Source organism: Helianthus annuus, chromosome 8 (assembly GCF_002127325.2).
Source record: "Helianthus annuus cultivar XRQ/B chromosome 8, HanXRQr2.0-SUNRISE, whole genome shotgun sequence".
In the NCBI taxonomy this organism is placed as follows: Eukaryota; Viridiplantae; Streptophyta; class Magnoliopsida; order Asterales; family Asteraceae; genus Helianthus; species Helianthus annuus.
In genome coordinates, this window is record NC_035440.2 from 10005733 (window position 1) to 10030446 (window position 24714).

Genomic DNA, 24714 nt, shown 5'->3' on the forward strand with positions numbered 1-24714 from the left:
CGTTGGCGTAATATAGTGATGGTAAGATACTGAAGTCATCCAAGGATACAACAACTTTTAGTAGCGAGTCTTCGTTAACGTTTAGTCAAACCAAAAGTAAAAGGGTTAAAATGGCTCATAAAAATAAAATAAAGAGATATATAAAAAGTTTTGTAATCAATGATAAGAAAATGGGTGTTTGGGATATGTTTACCTCTTGACGTTAACTAAAACTTACCATGGATCACAAGAGCTCGATTGTCAAACGAGTAGTTGTATTCGATTAATGCATAAAGTTGTGGAGTTCTTTAGGGACCTTCACACACTCGACCATATTGGTTTGAATCAGCAAGGAAACGCCCCGCAAGGTCGGATCAAGCCATAACGATATTGCCGAATCAGCAAGGAAACTACATAGTCTTGTGGTTTAGTATTAAGTAAGAAAATATTTTAAGGGGTTTATGCTACTTCTTGCAGTGGTACCCTTGGTGATGCGTCAATTCCACAAAGGTAGTGATTTTTATATAAACCAAGTCCTCCGCACTTTGATCTTATCGCCACACTTTGGCAAGAGCTTACCAACCCAAAGTCCCATACCAAAAACCTTTAATCCACTTTCGAGACATCAATATATTTTGACTCTACAAACTATAATCCAAATGAAATGAGTCAAAATTGTTATTATGGCTTTCTGATGAGAGTGGTTGATGGTGCAGGCAATAAAGGCAAGGGAGAGACTATATGAGGAAGAATGCATATTACTTGAATTCACTTTTTTGGTATTATGTGCATATAACTTTTTTTTCATCTTTATTTTCTTTTTTAAAGCTTTTGCATTTGAATATTTAGAGATAAATGAGTAAAATGTTGTTACTATTTTGTTTGATCTTGTGATGAGAAGTAGAAAATTTAAACTGAAAATCTCCAAAGGAAATTAGAAACTAGTTTGTGATTGTATTTTGAAATGCATCGAATGAATTTCCGGTTTATTTAGTGAAATTAGACCTAGCAAAACCAGCCCGGCTATTGAATTTTGGGTCAATTTGAGTAATTTTTATGCCATGTTGAGTTACTTTGGGCCTTAGATAAAAAATAGCTACATGGGCTTTAGCTAAATTTTCACGGGTCAGGATGGGCTGAGGTAAAATATGAACGGGTCATAATGGGCTGGTTTCCACGCTTGTAATGTTTGTCTAGCGTCTCGCTAATTCTAAAAAAAAAAAAAAAGTTTATGCATGATTAACCTATACATAACTTGCACCCAGTGGCGAAGCTTGAGATTTCCGAGCAAGGGGGCGGAAGTCACCAGACCTAAAAATTTCTATAAAATCGGGGGGCCGAAAACGTATATACCAAAAAATTTCTATACGAAAACTACATACTCTCCACTACTGAGCGAAAAGTTCGGGGGTCGGCTGCCCCCTCCCGCCCCTTAAAAGCTTCGCCCATGCTTGCACCTGTCAATAAAGGTGTCGTTATGAGGGCGACGAAAGAGGGAGTGTCCGATACATACAATAATTTTCTGTTTTTGTTTATCCCTCCATACAAAAACACCACATACATTAGACTCATTTCTTGTTTTCCTAGAGTAACAATTCAACAAATATAGAAGGTCAAAGTGAAAGTCAACTCTTGAAGTCATTCAATAGCATTGCTTGTTTGAACTCTGCAAATCGCTTTCCACGCCTGAAGACATGCAAAATCACAATCATTAGGCGCGTACGGTTTGCTTAAGTTCATGATCAGAAGGAACTTCAAAACAGAGTTAGCGTACCTCGTCGGTCCAATTAGTAGACAAATTAATAGCAATGAGTGCTACAACTTGGATAGAAAGTGCACAGATAACGCCCATCCATAGCCCCTGAATCACAATGTTCAAAAGCAACATCTTCAACCATGTTTTACTATAACTTATTATTCAGTTTAGATTATTGATTATCACATAACCACCTAAAAATGGACATCCAATTCCTCATTCGATATCACACTCGACAAGTTATGTGGGCCCACAAGATACAGATAAGAAAACAATTCTTAGACCATGCGTAGTGGTAGAGAAAAATGATGCCTCCACCATGGGGCATTATTCGACACGTGTTATCCCAGTCAGCATGGGGCGTTATTGCGAAAGTGGTGTAGTGGGAATAATACCTAATAATGCCCCTTCCAATTATTAAAAAAAAAAAAAAGCAAAGAGATGGTGATTGGTTGGTCAAAGTTGGACACATGCAAAAAGTGGGAAGTTGTCAGAATGCTCAACATTGATTGGTTGCCCCAATTTGTACATAGCGTTATATTTAAAACGCCGGAAACCAATTTTTGAAAATTAAAAAAAAAAAAACGCCCCATGTAATGGGGGGAGGGGCGTTTTTAGTCGTTTTTTTTTTCAATTAAAAAAAAAAACGCCCCACTACGGGTGGTCTTACCATGCCTCCTACATGTAGGACAAAAGCAAAGAGCAATGCACAAGGAATTCCCACAATGTAATAAGCTCCAAGATTGATAACTGCACAAATATTTTGCCACCCACATCCTCTAGCAGCCCCTATGTTTCAAGAAAACATAAAAACAAATCTTTATAATAACACAAACAATAAAATAACTTTAAAAGTTAACTTCCATTTTGCTCCCTGTGATTTGGTCCTTTTAACGGTTTTGCACCAATAGTTTAAAAATAGCCATTTTCCTCCCTGATTTCTAACTTATCGTCATTTGGCTCCCCGCCTCTAACTCCATCCAAAAAATCCATTAACTAGAAGGGTATTTTGGTAATTTTATAGATAAAATCAAGGGCATGTAAGTCTTTTCACCTAAATAAACCTATAACTTGTTTATTTACATGTATATAAGTAATTCTTTTCTGATCCCCATCTTTTCAACCACTCTTTCTACCGGCCACCACCATCCACAACCATCCACCACCACCTGCAACTACCACCTGCCGACCACGACTACCGCGACTTTTAACTAAACGTTTTAATTGAGTCAGAACCAGGGAGTAAACTACCGAAATACCCCTACTTTTAATTGAATGTTTTAATTGAGTTAGAGCCAGGGAGCAAACTGGCGACAAACTCGAAAGATCAGGGAGGAAAATGGCTATTTTTAAACGATTGGAGCAAAACCGTTAAAATAACCAAACCATAGGGAACAAAACAAAAGTTAACTCTAACTTTAATGGAGCTCATCCAAGACCTAGCAGACTCATATTTGGACCAACTTAACATAGACAAATGAGCTTGAAAATGGCCCAAAAAAAATTACATATCTCGCACTACGTCTCGAGTTACCGGGCCATACGTTATGGACGCGAACGTTCAACGAACCGGATCATGTGGCATACAGTCATAGACAGTTTGTCCAACCATTGGACTTAAAATTTTGAACTCAAATTTTTTTTTCTCATTTCTAGAAAATTTTTTTTTTTTTTTATTTTCAGTGTAAAAGTGAATAAATCTTTGATTTGAGTAACTTATGCCTTAGGCAGTCAATTTCAGTCTTTCAAATTTTTGTTTAACCTGCCCAAATTCAAATTTATTTTAACAAAGAGGGTTTGATTATTTAAGCACTCAACAATATATCATGTTTCTCACTAACAGTATTCTCTTTATTCTTTGTGCTTGCGCTTTGTGTCGGTTGGAATATCGGTACCTGAAAGAACACACTGGAATCCATCCAAGAAATCTGACAATGCAAGCAATGGCATCATCGTTGCAACGTAGTTGATAACTTCTTCGTCGTCGCTATATAACCTTCCCCAAACACGACGTACGAGAATGGTAATGCTTCCAACTACCAAGCCCTCCAAAATTGCGATTACAACAACGACAATGACCGCCAAACGGGCAGCTTCAGGTCTTGCAGCCCCTAATTCATTTGAAACTCGTGTACTGCAATGGATAACAAGGTTGTTATATTTAACTGATTTAACGTATACATGTTAATGATCTTATTTCGTATTTTTCTAACCTTATTGCTCCACCAAGACCCACTGAGATCATGTAGACCATCCAACATGTATTAAGGCTGTTAAAATGTAAGCAACAACAAACCAAACATTAAGTCGAGATTATTCTTGATACGAATCATCTGTTAATGTGGATATGGAGCACGGATATGATAAAAATCGACCTGATCGATAATACAGATGTCTCCAACTTTGGATTTGGGAGAAGACCGGATAACAAAACAACCATATCGAACGACCAATATTCAAAGCTGCAACATGATTCTCAAAGTTCTTTAGATGCAAAACTTTGCTTGTTTATGGAAGTAATATCCTATAAATTGCATCAAAAGTGGCAAATATAACCTTTTTACTTGTGGGTTGATATGGGTTATGTTTTTACTTAAACGGGTCAATGGGTCAAGTCAAACAAAGTTAGCCAAAAGGGAAACGGGTCAAACAAGTTGAAAGCGCCCGAAGTCCATCATTAATGCATACAACCTACTAAACGTTTTTTTATTCAGAAAGGGATGGCGGCGCAGTTTGTTGCTCGTCTACCTGCTATCCTTATGTAATTTGCCCAAATTTTTGGAATGAAATATATTTTAAGGAAAAAAAAAAGATTTCGATTAATAATTTGATAGTTTTGGTGCCACTATTTATGTATAACTTTTTTGCGGTCCCCGAAATGTTTATTGATCTACCTAATCTGGCGTGGCCCGTTTCAACCCATACTAAAACTCCCATTTCAGCCTGAATTCGTACTGACCCGTTACCCAACCCACCCATGTCGCCACCTCTAAACTGTAAGGTTATACAAAAGTTCGAAATTTCTTGTAATGTTTTTATGAGTGTTGAGGGAGTCAGCATACCAAATCATAACTGCCGAAGGAACCGCAAGTTTAAGGAAACTAAGAAGATCATTCATGGCTTCTTTTGAAAAACCGGTCCACGTGTGTTTACAAGTAGGAGACAGTTTCACATAAACTCCCAACAAAACGACATTTATCCAGTTCGATATAGTATTAGCCAATGCAGCCCCTTTGATTCCAAGCCCGAGTTTATACACTAACGCCCAACATATAAATATATGTAATAAAGCTGTAACACCCGACATAGTCATCATAGGAACTACAATGTTTTGTGTTTGAAGAAATCTGTTTAGACATTGAAGTAAAGCGTATGCGAATAAACATGGAATCATCCAACGAATAAAATTTCCTGCCCCGATCGATATTTCTTCGTCCTGACCAAGGGCTATGAAGATTGTGGTTGTGTAGAACCAAATGATTGCTAAAGGAATGCATAAGGCTGTTAGAGTGATCATTGCTCTTTGCATTTGAATCCCGAGCATGTGATATTGTTTAGCTCCATACGCTTGTCCGCATAGCGTTTCCAATGCACTTCCCATTCCTAACTATCAAAAAAAAATTATTTTGATACAGAGCTAATCCTAAAGTTAGCTGACTCTTACTTGGACCAACTAGACAGAGTCAAATGAACTAAAAATGGGCCAACTTAAAAAAAAAAAAAAAAAGCATAACTTGTGTCTTGTGCTACGTCTACGGTTATATGACCCATAAGTAATGGACTAAAAGGTCTCAGTTGGCCATATCATGTGATAGGTATAGGATCATGTACATTAATCCAGAAGTATGAGAAGTGTATTATAACACTATATAACACCATCTAAACACCGTATAACACTATGTAACACCATATAACACTATGTAACACTATATAACACTAGATAACAAATATACTATCAGACAAAATATAGTGTTACATAGTATTATATGGTGTTACATAGTGTTATACGGTGTTTATATGGTGTTATATAGTGTTATATATAGTGTTATAATACACTTCTCACACTTCTGGATTAATGTACAGGATCCTTACCCTCATATGATAAACCGTCATCTATAGACTTCTGAACTCAACGGTTTTCCCCAGTTTTTACAATTTTAATTAATTTTCTTTTATATCGTAAAAACGTGTGAATCTTTGATTTGAGTAATCTATGTAAAATAACAGTCTATGACTGAATATTATATCAAGTTCTCATTAAAGGTATTTGTTGCCCGTCTACCTGCCATTAGTTTGTAATTGTTTCTGTTTTTAATTAATAACATAAGTTATGCTTGATCACTAATGTAAGATTAGTTTCTCAGTTCAAACATATACTCATCTTTGCTAAGAAAGTCAAACTTAAAAAAGTCAACTAAGGAGCAAAAGATTCAGTTTTGGTATGAAAGAAACAAGTCAATGACTGACCAAGACACTGAAGCCAGTGAATGAAGCAAAAGATGTGGCCATAGAAGCACTGGAGAGAGGAAGTTGACCAAGATGACCAGCAAACATGATTGATATAACTTCCAAACAGTACTGCAACAAGCTAACTGCTATCAATGGCCCTGCTAATCCTATCTGCTTTTTCACTTCAACAATAACTTGTGTTCTTAGATCACCATCTTCATCTTCATCTTCATGTTCAGTTAAGTTTTGATCATCATATTGCCTCTGAATAAGAGGATCTTGAACAGCTTTTGCTTGTTCTTTTATCATTATTTGCTTATCTGATAAAATGTGTTTTTTTCTTTCACTATTCTTATTGTCTTCCTATGAAAAAAAACACATTATTTCATATTTAAATAGTTATAAAATAGGATAGGAAAATGATATGTTGCATTACTTAAAAAATGGGGCATGTGGGTCCCACTTTTTTGTTTTGTTTTCTTTGTTGTGTGTTCTGAAATTGTGGAGGACAAGGATATACTTTGGTGAGAAAAATACAAGCTCGGAGAATTCGTTAGTCGTCAGACGGCCAATGAGGTGCGGACTAGCGACTACTTGGGATTAATCGAGATTAATTAGATCGGGTTTTTCGTATGTAATTTTCAGTTTTATGTATATATATACACATTTTTATAAGAAAATATTTTAAGTAGTTAGGTTTTAACTCTTACTCAACTCATTTTTTTAAGTATACAAGATTAATTGTTGGAATTCACATGGTTTGGTTGGAAACTGACCGTAATCTAGAGGTTTTGGCCGTAATGTACAGGTTTTTTGCCGGAATCTAGCCAGAATCGCCGATTTGTGGCTGGCCGACAAGGTCCGACTAGTCCGACTACCGATTAATGGACTGATTAACGAAAAATTACTCAGTTACTGGCCGACTAGTGATTAATCGCCGCCTAGTCGCGATTTTTAGAACACTGGAAAAATATAAAACAATATATATTGATAGTTTACATCTTAAGATAATATAAAAATTGGTAACGTTTTAACTTTGTTAATACCAAGAAAATGGAGTCGGAAGAATCTATTATTTTTCTATTTTTATAAAGTGAAACATTTTTTAATTAGTATCTAATTTTAATTTATTTACTTATATAAAATATACTTTTTCTGTTTTCACAGACTAAATAGTATTATGAACATTAAAGTGATATGTATGAAAATTTTAAAATTAAATAGTGCATATAAGAAGTTATCAAGGTGAAACGATAGTTTATTGGTTTATACCTTTTTGCTTTCACAGACTAAATAATATTATGGACGTTAAAGTGACATATGAAAATTAAATGTTAACAAAAGAAAATTTTACGCTACACAATATAAGAAGCTATGTGTACTTTTGATCAATACAAATCATTAGCTAAGAAAAAAGGTGTGACCATTTCATGATTGATTAAGCATGAGTAATTACTGAAAACGCTTAAAACTTATTAAGAGAGAAAAATACAATTGTGACTTGTTAATAGTTACCTTATAATATGAAAATGATATCTTACATTACTTAAAAATTGGGCATGTGGGCCCCATCTTTTTTTGGTTTGTTTTTTTCGTTTTGTGTTTTTTTGTTTGTTTTTTTTCGTTCTGTGTTCTGCTAATGTTGACGACAAGTATCTACTAGGGTAGATCAATTTGAATTTGAAGTCTATATTCAAAAATTAATATAAAAGTGATAACTATTTTTCTGTTATCTAATAACTAAAACATATTTTATATGTAACTAATTCAAATTTAATAACTAAAACATATTTTTATTTGTAACTAGTTCAAAATAATATAAAACTGATAACTATATTTCTACTATTTAATACTAACTGTTACAAATTTTTAATTTCAATTTAGTTACTTGTATTCTTTTCAATTTTTTTTTTTTGTTTTTATAGACTAAATAACATGGTATATAAAAATTCTAAACTTAAAAAAGAATATGTATTATATAGTATAGACTAAATAACATGGTATATAAAAATTCTAAACTTAAAAAAGAATACGTATTATATATAATTATACTTATACATGTATAATTATTAATAAATTAATAATATCACTTACAAAAATAATTTATAGACTTCTCTAGATCAACAAGTCAATAAAATTTTTATTTGTCATGACGGGGATAAAGGGTCTCATGTTTAAATCATGTCAATAAAAGTTTTTTTTTTAGGGATATTTGATTTAAATAACTTCAATTTTCATTAATTGACCGATAACACTTTAAATTTTTTATTTGTACAACACCATTCCTAACTTTCAATTTATTGTCAACAGCACTCCAAAACTAACCCAACACTAACTCAGTTTACTAAAATCAGCTGTCACGTCACCAAACTAGTGCCACACCATAAAACAAAACCACGTCAGCTGCAACGTCATCAAAAAGCCAAGCCAGATGCCACGTCAACGGCCCTCTCAACTGGCACGTCATCAAAAAATTACACGTTAGATGCTACATCACACTTACTAGTGTCACATCAGTAAAAAACTAACTGGGTTGGGGTTCAGTTAGTTTTGGACTGTTATTGGCTAATAAGTTAAAAGTTGGTAGGGGTGTGGTACAAATCGAAAGTTGAGAGTGCTATTAATCAATTGATGAAAGTTACGGTTTTTTAAATCCAATATATTTTTTTTATAATAATCTATACTATATAATAAAAGAAACCAATTAGAGGACATATGCCATTTATTGAAGCCATCTATTTTTATAGATAATTAATATAAATTAAAACATAATTATAAAATTAAATTTAATATAAATTTAAACAATTCGTATAGGAGATAATCTAATATTTTAAAATATTTATCAGATTTCAAAATCTAACTACTATAATAAAAGAAACCAACTTTTGGACACGTGTCATTCATTGAAGGTATCCTCAAATTTATATTTATCTAAATAAATAAATAATAAATTAATATTAAATCTTATCATACTTTAATAAAATATTATCCTCAAATCTAAATTGTTAATTTAATATTTACTAGTATTAAGCCCCTGCGTTGCAGCGGTTTTCACAAAACTGTGTTAAGTAGTAGCAATACTATACCACTGTCAGCGACCACCAACATCGGAAAAGCACGTAAAGACAAAATAAATAAAAACGGGAAAAAAATAACGCCGAGCGAAAAGCAGACGTAAAATCTTTGAATCACGCACATTCGTTGCTGAGAAATTAAACCGAAACGTAAAACATAGAAAAAATAACTAAGTCCATCCAGGACCCGCGTGTTGGACGAACTTGTCAAACGCAGAAAAATAAACGGGAAAAAAATATACAAAAAAATGTTGAACCCCACATGCACGTTGCGGTGCGTTAACTCCCAAAATTTAGACCGAAACGAAAAACTTGAGAAAGATGAAAAGTGTGGTGGACCAAAATTGAAAATAAAAAAGAGTTAGGATTAAATTGTAAAAGATGAAAAACTTTTGGTTAAAAGTAAAAAAACAAAGGGTCTAAATTGCAAAATTGAAGTTATTTATTAATTTTATATAAAGATAAGGATAAAAATAAATGATATCTATATATTGGTTATTAATTAATATTAATATTAAAAGAAATTATTAAACAAATATAAATAAAATATATGAGGTTGAAGGAGAGAATGTCATGTGGCATTATTTGGAGTCTTTTATTATAAAGTTAGATTAGATTAAAACAAATACCTCTCTTATCTACTTATCATATATTAAATATATAAATAATAAATTAATATTAAATGTTCTCCTAATTATTTAAAAACATAACTTTTTTTATTATTTGGTATACAAAATTATGTTTATTTAACTCGAGTAAAACGCAAGGTTTTTAAGGATATAATTTTTTTTATTATTTGGTAGATTTTTTAACCCGACTATACACGAGTTTTTTTTAAAGATACGATGTTTTTAATATTTAATATACAAAATTACATTTATTTAGGATGTAATTTTTTATTATTTGGTAGATTTTTCAACCCGACTATACACGGGTTTTTTTTAAAGATACGACGTTTTTAGTACTTAATATACAAAAATACATTTATTTAATCTGTGTAATACACATGGTTTTTAAAGATATAACTCTTTTTATATCTATTCAACACGTGTAATATACGGGGTTTTTAAGCATGTAATTTTTTATTATTTGGTAGATTTATTCAACCCGATTATACACGGGTTTTTTTTAAAGATACGACGTTTTTAGTATTTAGTATACAAAATTACATTTATTTAATCTGTGTTATACACATTGTTTTTAAAGATATAACTTTTTTATTATTTGATATATAAAATTACATTTATTTAACCCGTACAATATACAAGGTTCATAAAGATATAAGTTTTTATTATTTAATATATAAAATTACATTTATTCAACCCGTGTAATACACGGGGTTCTAACCTAGTTATTTATAATGTAAATGTTTTTTTTTTATTTTAGAGTTAATTACATAGTTAGTCCATGTGGTTTGCACAAAATAACATACTTAGGTACTAATAGTTTAAAATCACCTTCTGTAACACCTCGAAATTTTGTGTCCAATAATGTGTTAACACGTGTCGTTAGTTTATACGTGGCATTAAATATTAAATAAAGAACTAAAGTTGACAAACCTTGAAAGTATGCAAGTTCGAGGGTTATAAAAGTCAACAAGGGGTAAATATACCGTATAGTAACCCTAAACGATGCACGTACCTTCAAACGAATAAATCATGGATCGTACGGAAGCGAAACGCGGAAGAAAGTGAGAGATTACAAGTTGCAGGGGTTAACTGTGTCAACATGTTTAATTATACCTCTGAGTGACCCTTTGACGAACCCGAGGCTTTGTAACAGTAAAATACACTCACTATAATGTATTACATAAATTTCGCGAAGTTCCGTTTTAAAACGAGAAAGTTATGATCAAATTCGTACGAGAGGGGTTAAAAGCGTCAACAATGAAAGTTAAGGCTTTTTGGATAATAATTAAACTAACCGGGGGCTTAACAGTACGTGTAAAAGGCACGAGGCCCTTAATTGTAATTAACCAAGGGCCAAATCGCAAAGTTACCCCTTCAAACCCGAAAGGTCAGGTTATTAATTACCGAAGATTTCGTTAATCATTACAAAAGATTTAAAAAGATTTAAAAACAACCCTTACGGACCGCAAGGGTCCTGCCTTACGGACCGTAAGGGGGTAAAAGATTTGGCTTGTCCCCGCCACAGGCTTACGGACCGCAAGGCCCAAACCATACGGTCCGTAAGCGATGCCCAGCGACAGAAAGTTGGCTGTTGGCTGTTTAAAACGTTAAGACACTAATGTATGGGTTTCCCAGAGGTATGGGCGACCCCTAATCACTCTCTAGCACTAGAGGACACATGTTGTTGATCAAGGGGCATGGGTAGACATGTTTGTCAATAATCTAAGGCCTTAGAAGTACTATATAAAGGCCTCATTTTACTCACACCTTCTCTGCCTTCATTGATCACATCTGGAGCTCAACATTTCCTCTCAAGTGTCCTCTAAGCAAGCATAAGACCTCTGTAAGTCGTTCAATCCTTTGTGGTTTAGTTTTGCCTAGTTATATAGCTAAAAATCAAACCGTCGTAATTACGGTTTGACTTCGAGATTAGTCTACAATGGCTCAGTCATATCTCGAATTGAAAGTAGTTATAAGTTGGTATTTATGTGGGTAATAAACCCCTAAAAGGGTTCCCCCTGATCACCACTCTAACTAGTTCAAATGTCGAGTCAAACGTATACTTAAAAAGTCAACAGAAAGCCATTTTTGCGATTCTTGCATAATCTGTAATATAGATGATATGAAACCTGTTTGAACACTCATAAAACATGATAATAAGTATACTAACTTGTCTAAGCTCGTTTGATTCGGCCATTTGCTATATTGACCCGGTTCGGAGCCGAATGTCGCAAAAGTTTGACTTTTGCTTTGACTTCAGTTCTGACCCGTTTTAATGTAATATAGATATGCTTTAGGACTCTCTTAGGACCAGGTCACGTGATGGCATCACCCTCTGTGACCGGTTCGTTGTTTGTCCGAGTCTTTTACGCCTTTCCGTTAATTGCTTAAAAGTTGACCGTAACGCCCTTTTCAAAATAAAACGTGTATTTCGGACACGTGAAGGGACCATAACCTTGCTTACTAAATTCTAAGCATGTCCCTAAAGTTTCACGCCAATCCAAGGTCTAGAATAGGAGTTATGCTAAATAGCGCAATTAAAGGAAACTTTAGTAATAAACGGCGCGATTAGCATAACGCCTACCTAAACCAAGATTTCGACACCAAACCTTTTACTCACTGTTGTAAAATAATATTTTGGGATTTTTAAAAATTTTTAATTAATTTTAACCTGCTCATAACCTGCGGTTATGGCTACGGTTCGGTAAATACCGAATATGCCCTTTTCGGCCAAAACTTGAGTTCTACAAGGTCTTTTGACCCGATTCCAATTGCTACTGATTTTAAATAATAAATAAAGTATTTTAGGCTTTATAAACTGTTCGGGAAACTCAGATTTCCTGTAGAACTCTAAAACCTCTTTTAAAAGTCTATAAAATGACCGGAAAACCCCTACGGGGCGTATAATAAACTTAAACTCGTTACGGGCATCACGGAAGGTATCCTACTGATACCACAACCTATTTAAAGCATATTGACTTAGGAAACAAGTGTAGGACTCTTACGGTTACCCGTTGCGCCTATTGCGCGCACGGTTCGGCTTATGTAATTAGTTTACATAAATTAGCCGATACGGGTCAAACCATATTATTTTGACCCCAAAATCCAGAGTGTGAATATTAAACCCATATAAAACAAGTCTTCGAACTTGTTGGGTCAGAATCACATTCCATTCTCGGTTTTCGCCTTTCACGCGATTAGACTGTATCTATCCCTTGAAACTGACCGGTCTAGGCTACGGCTAATATAAAGACCCGTTAGGATTCTAATAGGTTATTTTAAAACCTTCGTTCCAGAATAGGAGCCCCAGTAAAAGATATCTGTGATTTAATCAATTAAGGACAATACTTGCAAAGGTAAATACTTTTAACTTATTTTCCGTTATACGGGCTTGGGTTACGGTATATATAAAATACCGCTTGATCGAGCATCAAATCTTCCATCGTTTGGTGGTTAATTGAATAATTTGATCGGCTCGTTTAAACAGTCTTGTTACTTAAAAGCCTTTGGGGGGTTAATGACCATGTCCCGGATATCCTTGGCATCATTTTACGAAATGGCCACGACCTCGACATCCGGGTGTAGGCGTACACCCGGCATTGTGTCTATAATTTATAAAAGACGTAACCGTTGGTTTACCCACCTCGGTTTTACGCAATGTGGTGTGTCTATTAAACTTTAACCCGGACTAGATCCGGGCTACCGAACGCAAAAAGGAACATGTAATTCGTTCACAAGATTATAATATTAAATAATTCTCCCAAGTTATAAAAGAGTTTGTGACTTGTGCATTCAAATCAATTTTTAATAAACATTTTACAAAAGTGTCGGTTGAATGTATTTACCAGTGTAAACTGACGTATTTTCCCAAAAAGATTAAGTGCAGGTACTAAACGTAATCGGCTGGCTATAGCTCCTTAGCATCCTAAAGAGTCTCGCAAGCTTTTGATGCCTTGTCTGTTGAACAATACTTTTTATTATTTTGATCCTCCTGTGGATACCATTCAACTATTTGTGATACATTCGATATTACAATCAATGGTTGGATTATATTTATCTTTATGCTTCCGCTGTGCATTCATATAATTGTGTGGTTTGACTATATTGTTGCCAACTACGTCACGGTAATCCCCCACCGGGCCCACCGGTGAGACACGTGGAAATCGGGGTGTGACACCTACTAGGGTATTAACTTTTCATTTTGTAACGTTTGAAGATATTAACTTCTAGGGTATTAACATAGTTAGTCCATGTGGTTTGCACAAAATAACATACTTAAGTACTAATAGTTAACAAACAATTAACGTTAATACCTTTAAACGTTACAAAATGAAAAGTTAATACCCTAGAAGGGACTAACTATGTAATTAACTTTTTATTTTATTAAATTAAAGTAGTTAAAGGTAGAACCTATTTCAAAAATGTTTATAAGAGATAAGCAAAAATATTAATCAATGTTTATCGGTTCTATACTTTTATTTTCGTGTTCGACTCTCAACTCAAATACGGTAATCACTATGTTTGTGTGACATTTATAAAAACCATCACCGCAATCACCCCATCTATCGTATATCAAGTATATCCGTTAGTTTTTTTAAAGATATAAATTTTTATTAGATTCATTCAACCCGTGTGATAAACGAGATTTTTTAAAGATATAACTTTTTTATTTTTCACTATACAAAATTACATTTATACAACTCGTGTAATACACGGGGTTTTTAAAAATATAACTTTTTTTATTATGTAGTATATAAAATTAGATTTATTGAATCCATATAATACATAGGGTTTATAAAGATATAACTTTTAATTGTTTGTTATATAAAATTACATGTGCTCAACCCGTATAACACATGAGGTTCTTAAAAATGTAACTTTTTTCATTATTTAATATATAAAATTAAATTACTCAACCCGTACAATACACGGAGTTCTTAAAAATACAATATTTTTTATCATTTAATATATAAAATTACATTTATTTAACCCATGTAATAAATGAGATTTTTAAATATACATTGTTTTATTATTTGATATATAAAATTACATTTATTCAACCCGTGTAATAAACAAGATTTTAAAAGATATATATAGTGGAGAGTTCAAATGAGAAGAAATTTTTTGTAAGAATAAAAAAGAAGAAAATTCAACCAATAATAATGCTTCATTAGACTTAATTTAATATTTGTACTTAATGTAATTATAAGGGTATATTGGTAAACTTACATACATCATTAATTGGTAGTTTCATCTTTAATAACTAACTATATTAAATTTGTAACTTATTTTTAAGATATATTTTTCTCAAAATATAAAAATTTAAATTCATTTATAGTGTAGGATAAATACGAGGCGTGTAGGATAAATTACGAGTTGTGTAGAATAAATTTCAATATGTGTAGGATAAGTTTCGAAATGTGTAAGATAACTTTTGATGTGTGTAGGCAAAAATTTTTAGTGCGGAGGATGATGGTCTTAATGACTAATTAATTAGTCAAACATAATAATAAATGAGATGAGAAAAAAACTATTTAATGTTTTACAATTGTACCCTTTTGTTTTTTTTATTCTTAATAAAATTTTCTTCTCAAATCAACCTTTCCTGATATATATATATATATATATATATATATATATATATATATATATATATATATATATATATATATGTTTATATTATTTGGTATATAAAATTACATTTATTCGACCCATGTAATACATGAGATTCTAACCTAGTAATTGAGATAAAGTAGAGTAGAAAATATACTTTGTTACTAAAAAAATATTAACTAGTTTTTATTTATAATCTTCCTATACTAATAAATGAAAATCTTTTTGTACACGTGTCACTCTCTCTGGTGCCTCCTCCCTTTTAATAATAGTATTGCATATTAATTTTATACATATAATATAATATAATATTAATTAACATAGTTAGAGATAAACGTCTAAATTCAAATTTATTTAACAATTATCTATAACAAATATAAATGTATTAAATAATATAATAAGTATAATATTATTTAATATAGTTAGAGATCAAACGTATAATTTCAAATTTAATTAATAGTAAATTACTTTTTGAGTCACTATGTTTTAGTGCTTTTAACCACTTGAATCCAAAATCAAAAGATTTAACACCTTGAGTCACGCCCTCTGTAAAAAATTCAAAAAACCTTTTGTAAAATTGAGTTCTCTAAGTTCTCACAACTCGTAGAAGTTTCTATTTTACCCTGACCATATATATTTGTTAAGATAAAATATATTATTTGGATATAAACAATAATTACTAATAAAGTATCAAATCACATGTACAAGTAACGAAAATATAACTGTTGTTTTGTTTTACTAATTTATCTAAATAAGTCATTTCATTAATAAGGATTATATACAAGTTTATAATTTACATTTTTCGTCATTCAACCCGTGTAATACACGGGGTTGTAAGCTAGTAAAATGATAATATAGCAAAATAAATTTATCATTAACAATTTTTTTTTATATAGAATGATAATTTTCCCTACTTCTGTAACACGTTTATTTTTAATTTTTCTTTCCATGCATTTTCCTTATGAAATTATTGACGAATTGTAAAAAGAAAATCCGTGCTGGATAAATCCTCGATGATAGGATGACCCGTGATTGAATACACATCCTCTACTCCTAAACCGAAATTACAAAAACACCCTCATTCGCATCCTATAAAAAGTAATCTGTTGCTCTAACAAACTCCCCTGATACTCATAACTTACCGCCATAACCTCCTCTCTTTCCGTTAGCCGTGACGGCGACGGTGACGGCGATATGGAAGACGGATTAATCCAGAAGCCAAAGGATGACGTCAGATTAACGTGGAGCGTGTTGGTGACGGAGATGAAGAAGTTAGGATATGTTGCAGGTCCGATGGTGGCGGTTACTCTGTCACAGTACTTGTTGCAGGTTATCTCTGTTATGATGGTCGGTCATCTCGGTGAGCTTTCTCTCTCTAGCACCTCCATTGCTATCTCTCTCTCTAGCGTCACCGGTTTCAGCTTAATCGTAAGTCCTCTCTCTCTCGTTTAGCAATTATACTGCTTAATCGGTGTATAATGTTCAGATCTGATGTTAAGTTTGAGTTATGTATGTTGTAGTTAATAGCCTGCTAGGTGTTTGTAATTACGAAAGTGTATGCCTAGTGATTCTTCATTGATTTGTATCAACTTCCGGTTACGTGTCTGGATTTTGAATCGCTCGACGGATTTTGATTTTCGGTGATAAACTGCGTATTGATTTACAATTCAAAGGCGTTTAAACCGGCAATGAAATTGGAGTGTGGAGATATTGAAGTTAATCAAATAAAAATATATTTATATGTTAATCTAATGTTGTGAATAATAGAGTGAGAACATGTGTTAGAATAAATGAAATATTATATACTGATTTAGGTATTATTATTATTATTGACTACCAACCATTGTGTGCGAGTTATTAAAGGCTGGGGCATCATTGGTGAGAGTATGTAAAGAGGGATTCATCTTATACTATGCTAGCTATTGAGAGCCCCTGGTTTAGTGGCGCAATGGTGCCCTATGACCTCCAAACCATACCTTGCAACTTTGTTAGTATTGTTGCTTTTTTTTAAAAAATTATAATAATAATAAAACTTATTGAGTTAGAAAATAGAATAAGAGTGAAACAAGTTAAGCGTGAATTGTGACACGTGACGCAACCGACTATTATTTACTATGTCTAGATTTGTTGCTCCGTTTTTCATCCATCGTATGTTTTTTGAAGTTCTGTAGTTGGAATGTTAATTCCTCTTATGGAGATTTATATTTGCTGTAATTAGTGACACGGCGTCAGGCCCATTTTGCTAAGCCGAAATGAAAAGCTAATAAGTTAGCATTAAATAAATGATTATAATATGATTTTTTTTCCTAAATTGTCATTCCCTTTTAAAGATTTAACATATTAGGGGTATGTTTGACATTGAGTTTTTAGGAGCTTTTAGCGTTAAGCTTTTAAGAAAAAGTTTCTACCCAATAAAAAACCTTGTTTGGTTGAAGAAGCTTGAATCTTTTATGTTAGGAGCTTGAACCTTTTGATTGAACGCTCCTACTAGTAGCGTTTAGAAGAAGCTACAAGCTTTTAGGGAAAAAATGACTTTTTAACCTCTAAAGATAATAAATTTTTTAATGCACAAACTTTTTAAATTTTTTGTTATGTCCATTTTGGTTATTTTATACATTTTATTAAAAGCTCCGGCTACTCTGCCAAACACCAAATATATCTAAAAAGCTACAACTACTAGCCAACAGCTACCAGCTTTCAGTCACCAGCTACTTTTGCTAAACATACCCATACCCTTGGATTTGGTTAATTTGTAGATATACGCTACTGTATGAAAAGGCTATATGTACTCGCATATGCTTTGCTGTCATTGATAGATTTTGGGTTGGAACTATGTGCTTAGGGTTTGGCATACCATCTCCCATATGTGATGCTAGACAATTTGGTCTTTTTCAAATGTCAAGTTTTGAAGCAGATTTATTGTCATTTCTTCACTTTGATTGTTGGGAAATTCCTTTAGGAATCCATTTTTCCAATAAAAATTGAGAAGAAGTAGCCAAATTTGGATTGGTCAAGTATGACGTTTCTTGGAAATGCATATCTTTGTCTGTCATGACAGTCTTGTCCTTATCTAAATCCCAATATAGGTTATACTTGGACGTATCCGTAATATTCTCTGTCGTGACTGATGACACATTGATATTTAGCAGGACTGGTCCCATTCAATGTATCAGTCATTGTCTACTGTACAGCTAGTTTCTATGAAAAATTTCAATGTCACATGTACCATTTTTTGCTACTAGTAAATTATTAAATGGTCCTAGAGGTGCGGAAAAAAACCCGGTTCTGGACCGACCTGTGGATACAGATCAGTTCCAGACCCGGTTTTAGAAAAAGGAACCGAACCGGAATCACTGGAACCGGTTACATCTCTACCCAATCAAAACCCGGACCCGAACCGGCCAAAACCCGGAAAAGGCCAAACTGGTCAAAAACCCAAATGCACCTGGAACCGGTTGTTGACTTTGTTGACCAAACCCGGACCCACTTCCTACCCGGTTCCGGTTCTAAAAAAAAAGGTTTGTGCACCTTTAAAATGCCCAGTACAACAAGGTATCAATTTTGAATTCTCTAGCAGGGTCAGATGAATCGAATTTAATGAAAAGTTTAATGGCTATAGCCCACAGCCCAGCTTGATCTAGTTGTTGGGCTTCATTTGGTTAGCCCAGAGGCCATGTTTCTGAACACTCTCCTTTACCAAAGTTTAACTGTTTGAGTATAACCATTTTCATATAATTGTTTTATTGATTTTTTTTTTTTTTTTTTTTTTTGACAGTTGGGAATGTCTAGTGCACTGGAAACTTTATGTGGACAAGCTTACGGAGCTCAACAATACAAAAAAGTTGGAACTCTGACTTACACTGCTATTTTCTCACTTTTGATCGTTTGCATTCCTCTTGCTATCTTTTGGAGATTTACGGGATCGTTACTCATTCTTGTCGGCCAAAACCCTCTCATTTCACACGAGGCTGGGAAATTCATCACCTACCTCATCCCTGCACTTTTCGCTTACGCAATTCTTCAACCACTTGTTAGATATTTTCAAATGCAAAGCATGCTTATACCCATGCTTGCCAGCTCAATAACTGCTTTATGCCTACACATTCCTCTTTGTTGGGCCCTCGTGTATAAAACCGGATTGGGAAACATTGGAGCCGCAATGTCAATGGGGATTGCCATGTGGTCAAACGCTATATTCCTCTTGTTTTACATGATGTACTCTCCGTCGTGTGCAAAAACACGTTCTCCAATCTCGACTGAAGTTTTTCACGGGATGAAACAGTTCTTCAGCTTTGCTATCCCGTCAGCTGTCATGATTTGGTAATTAATCTCATCATATTAAACTATCTACCCATGATACAATTTTTGTTAGCCTATAATTAATATTTAATAATTGTTTGTTTTAAAACATTTTCAGCCTCGAATGGTGGTCATACGAGTTTCTGATATTGCTATCGGGGCTTCTGCCAAATCCAGAGCTAGAAACTTCAGTTCTTTCTGTTTGGTATGATATCTGTAAACGCCGTATATATATAATAGTCCTGAATTAAAAATTTATAATAATGATTTAAATTTGTGATTTTCTCGACAGTCTCAATACTATTGCTACATTATACGCTATACCATACGGATTTGCCGCTGGGGTAAGGTATGTTCAAAATCTCTTGTTCCAGTCCCATTTTTTATCCTGCACATACCTATGATTATGGTACGGTTTGTTTTTTCAGTACAAGAGTCTCGAATGAACTTGGAGCGGGAAATCCAAGAGGAGCGCGTGTGGCAGTTAACGCCATCATGATTCTTGCAGTTGTCGAGACAAGTATAGTCAGCATGATAGTTTTTGTTAATAGGCACATTTTTGGGTACATTTTCACAAATGAAAAGGAAGTTGTCGATTACGTGACAAAAATCGCCCCTCTTCTATGTGTAAATATCATAATGGATAGTTTACAAGGAACCCTTTCAGGTAATATCACCTTGTTGCATGTTTTTTTTATATATATGAAAGGCGGTTGTTTAACTATCGATGAAACAGGTGTTGCAAGGGGTGTGGGATGGCAACATTTAGGGGCGTACGCCAATCTTGCTGCTTTTTATCTCGTTGGAATCCCGGTTGCCGCTTTCTTAGGGTTCTGCACCTCATTGAAAGGAGAGGGCTTGTGGATTGGAATACTAGTTGGTGCCACCATTCAAGTTTTTCTACTTTCGGTTGTTACATTTTGTACCAATTATGAAAAACAGGTATTGCTTTTTCTTCATTTGATTTCGTTACCTTTTAATGAACATTTGCTTCATTTGCGTTTATGATGAGGCCGGGTGGTTCATGGTGCAGGCGACAAAGGCAAGGGAGAGATTATTGGAGGAAGAATGTTCAACAGAAGATATAGTAATGTGAAGCCATGTTTTGTGTATTCTATACAAATAAAAGCTTCTTCAATATATGAGTCACACCATATACCCTTTTGGGACTTTTTGTTCGACACTAACAGTTTAACGCGGCTTATAACTTGTTGCAACAAGTTAAGGTTGGTTAAGAGTTTTCTCACTCAAGAAGTAGTGTGCTGGAGTTAAGACCACATGGGTTAATGTTAATCCACAAGGATTTGATGTTTAAGTGGCGCGTTAAAGAGTGTATTATTATGGTATAACAAACAATTTCAATTGCGGTTAAGGCAATTTCTTTTTGTGAAAGAAGTCTAGAGATAGGACAACATTTTCCTTCATCAATTCTTCTTATTTGTTCTTCTCTCAGTTTTGTTCTTTGATTTTGTCAATGTTTGTGCATAATAACATATGATAGTTCTTTGAGAAAATATCAAAATGGACAATATTGACTAAATTACAAAGACGTCATCCCATGTATTTTTCTTTTAGTTCGTACACTTTGCACAATAAAACTTATTTGTGTTATTAGATCATAACACTACTTATTTACTCATTGTTTTTTTAAGGAAAAATAGGATATGCACCAACATGTGAGCTATTAAAAATATGGGATTTTTACATATATCCCCCTGCTAAGATGAGTTATTACATATTTACCCAACCCATAAAATTTATTACATATTTCTCCTTTATACATGAAATTACCCATTTACCCTTTTTCTAAAATGTTTTTCTTTCCGACTAAATCCCTTCTCTTTTAGATCTTTCATCACCTTAGTTCCAATACATAGGGGGTGTTTGGCTTAGCTTTTATTTTTTGGCTTATGCTTATATTTTAAAGTAGCTTATAGCTTATTTTCTATCATTTGATAAGCTCTTTTTAAGTGTTTGGATTAGCTTATAGCTTATTTCTATCATTCTTCAAATAAGCTTAAAAACCATCCTCAAATAAGCTTATTCAAATTAGCTTATATAAGCTAATAAGCATAAGTTTAAAAAGCTAAAACAAACACCAAATGAAGCTTATTTTGTAAAAAAAGCTAAAAAAGCTATAAGCTTTGTTAAAAAAGCTAGGCCAAACACCCCCATACTTCAAACCCATCCATAAATCCTTTCTCTTTCAGATCTTTCATCACCTCAGTTCCAATACCCATCAAATTCCAACTATGGGATTTTAAAATCATCTTCAATTTAGTACGGCCTCTGGAGCTTTGAACCTGGATCAATTCAGTCAAGAACACACTAAAGATCCCGGTGGTGTATGGTAACAAATTCCAGAAAGTAAAATCTAAGTTCAAACGTTGAAACAAAACAGGGCAGCGACGGCGGCGGTTCGTCTTCAAATAGGTTAGCGATTCTGGTTAGTAAGAAACAATTGAAATCGGGAACAAGCGAAATAGCGGCAGTGGTAGCGGAATTAAACGGAGATGATGTGCCTTCTTGTACGAGAAAGCCATATTCGATGATTGGTCTGCCACCTTTTCTGCTTCTTGTTTCTCATCTGTTTGTTGTTTGTATGTTTGATAAAATAATAAGTTGAGGCTTGATTCTTTTAGGCGTTGTATCTTGTTACCTGCTAAGATGATCGAGTTGCCAACTTCCGCTTTCGCCACATACTTGTACCATTTTACCTACTATCCAGATGCTCATGTGGTAATGGATAGTTCAGGTGAAGTAAGAAAGTTATACAGCTAAAGTATGGCCAAAATGTGTTTGGTGTAGCTGGATTAAGTAAAGTGGATTGGATTGTTACTTATTGGTGATATAGTATCATACATGACATTCATAAATGTCTAATATTTATAAAAATTTCAATCGTCTGTAATGTACAGTAGGACTAGGAAGAAGAAGATGCAATTTGATGTTTTAAATCTGGAGTTTCAAAACACACTCTTAGAGTAACAAGTAAATTCATTAAAGTAATCAATAAATTCATTAAGGGTAAAATAGGAATTAATGAGAATAATTTTAATAAAATGGGTAAATATGTTATATATATAATTTAGGAAGGGGAAATATGTAATATATGTGGTTTAGAAAGGGGAAATATGTAATTGATTTTAAGGGTTGGGTAAATATGTAATAACTCATCTTAGTAGGGGGGTATATGTAAAAAACCCATAAAATAAAAGTCGAGTTGTCAACATTTAATTAGCAAAAATATGTCTCCTTTGAAAGTTTATGAGTTGTCTCATTCGATTTCCACAAAATCAATAGGTGTTATGTCTGGACTAAAATCTCCTAACGACATATTCATCTAATGAAATTTACTCCCTAATGGTGGAAATGATACGAGTATGATTCATAGTAAATACTAAATAGTAATGGTGTTTATTCTATCAAATATGGTTCTATTACTTGATGTATTCTTTCAATCCCTCGTCTTTTTTGTCCTACATTGTTAGAACACAAGGCCTAAAAAAGCACCTCCCCTGTAAAGTTATCGATTTTTTTGAACCATCATTTAACCAGAATTAACTGAATCGAACTATTCATATTTTCATATATTTCTAGCTTTTATACCTTATGTATTTCATATTTGTACCTCTATTTTATGTATTTATACCACCATTTGAAGTACCTATACATCCATTTCATGTATTTATACCTAAATTTCATGCATTTATAATCAAAAGTTCTAACCCAAGTTTGGTTTTGGCTATTAACTGAAATTAAATAAATCAAATCAAAAAACCATCAATTTAACTGAATAAACCAAACCGATTAACTGAAAACGGTTTGGTTAATAAAATAGACTAATCGATGACCTCGATTTCGGTTGAGGATAATAATCTAACCAACCGAAAAATGCGCACCATGGCAATGTCTGTGTTTCCCGCTGCATCGCGCACGCACCTATCGGTTATTAACAAAACTGGTTATCGGTGAACAGTAACTAAATCGTTAACCTAAACCAAACCGAAAATAGACGAAACCGGACCGAAATCAACCAACTACTGAATTAACTGATAACGGAATTAACCAAAAACCGGTTATCAATTTTTTTGTACTATCGGTTAACCAAAATTAGCTGAACCGAACCGAATCTTCATATTTTCATATATTTTTAACTTTTATACCTTCAGTAAATATATTTCATATTATATATCTCCATTTCATATATTTATACTTTAATTTCATATATTTATACCTCAATTTCATATATTTTTAAGCAAAAGTTTTTACCCAAGTTTGGTTTTTTTCTAATTGCTATTAACTGAAATTAAATGAACCAAACCAAAAACCGTCAATATAATCGGATAAACCGAAGTGATTAACTGTAAACCGATTGGTTAATAAAATAGACTTACCGATGACTTTGGTTTCAGCTTCGGTTGAGGATAATAATCGAACCAACCGAACCATGCACATCACAATGAAATGGATTACCCGTACTTTGCTTTTGATGTATATCTATCACAATGATTCTACAATAAGAATATTATATGAATAAGAAAACTATCAAAAACGAGTATCACAATGCGATCTGTCGCTCCCACCGCATCGCGCAGGCATTCTGCTAGTAGTTAAAATATATAAGTTAAGTTTTTAAAGGGTATTATGGTCTTTTTATACAAAATTAATAGAAAAATAGAGGTGTTAGTAATGACTAATGGCCTATGACATTATAGACTAGTGGCATCTTTAGGTAGGATAAGGCTTAGGGACCATTTCGTCCTGGGTTCGATTTCCACAAGAAAGTTTTTTTCAGATTTATTGGGTTTACTCCTGGATTGGTGTATAGACATTATTTCCTAGTGGAGATGGATATGATCGGGTGGTTCCGCTGTTGACACGATAATACTTCAATGATCCGTCAGTGATTCAA

The 24714-nt window shown here is 33.4% G+C and overlaps 2 protein-coding genes across 2 annotated transcripts; one reads left to right on the forward strand and one right to left on the reverse strand.

Annotated features, from left to right (window-relative positions):
* Nucleotides 1-1461: 1461 nt before the first annotated feature.
* On the reverse strand, nt 1462-6544 carry LOC110872010 (protein DETOXIFICATION 16). Its single transcript, XM_022120771.2, has 8 exons — nt 6203-6544; nt 4798-5342; nt 4111-4197; nt 3949-4005; nt 3631-3869; nt 2406-2524; nt 1754-1840; nt 1462-1665 (listed from the first exon to the last, which is right to left on the reverse strand). Exons 1-8 carry the CDS (start codon nt 6491-6493, stop codon nt 1618-1620), a joined length of 1473 nt encoding a protein of 490 aa, XP_021976463.1. The 5' UTR covers nt 6494-6544; the 3' UTR covers nt 1462-1617.
* Nucleotides 6545-16589: 10045 nt separating this feature from the next.
* LOC110872013 (protein DETOXIFICATION 12) lies at nt 16590-21247 on the forward strand. Its single transcript, XM_022120774.2, has 7 exons — nt 16590-16928; nt 19276-19820; nt 19918-20004; nt 20092-20148; nt 20228-20466; nt 20536-20741; nt 20833-21247. Exons 1-7 carry the CDS (start codon nt 16695-16697, stop codon nt 20893-20895), a joined length of 1431 nt encoding a protein of 476 aa, XP_021976466.1. The 5' UTR covers nt 16590-16694; the 3' UTR covers nt 20896-21247.
* The last annotated feature ends 3467 nt before the right edge of the window (nt 21248-24714 follow it).

Bases quoted from the DNA above. Each gene is read 5' to 3' on its own strand.
- LOC110872010 (XM_022120771.2), bottom strand. From the start codon at position 6,493: ATGATAAAAGAACAAGCAAAAGCTGTTCAAGATCCTCTTATTCAGAGG. The intron at 3,870-3,948 runs GTTAGAAAAATA...TATCCATTGCAG, and splicing joins GGTCTTGGTGGAGCAATAAG to TACACGAGTTTCAAATGAAT. The intron at 1,666-1,753 runs GTACGCTAACTC...GCATGTCTTCAG, and splicing joins CTACTAATTGGACCGACGAG to GCGTGGAAAGCGATTTGCAG.
- LOC110872013 (XM_022120774.2), top strand. From the start codon at position 16,695: ATGGAAGACGGATTAATCCAGAAGCCAAAGGATGACGTCAGATTAACG. The intron at 20,149-20,227 runs GTATGTTCAAAA...TTGTTTTTTCAG, and splicing joins GGATTTGCCGCTGGGGTAAG to TACAAGAGTCTCGAATGAAC. The intron at 20,467-20,535 runs GTAATATCACCT...TCGATGAAACAG, and splicing joins TTTACAAGGAACCCTTTCAG to GTGTTGCAAGGGGTGTGGGA.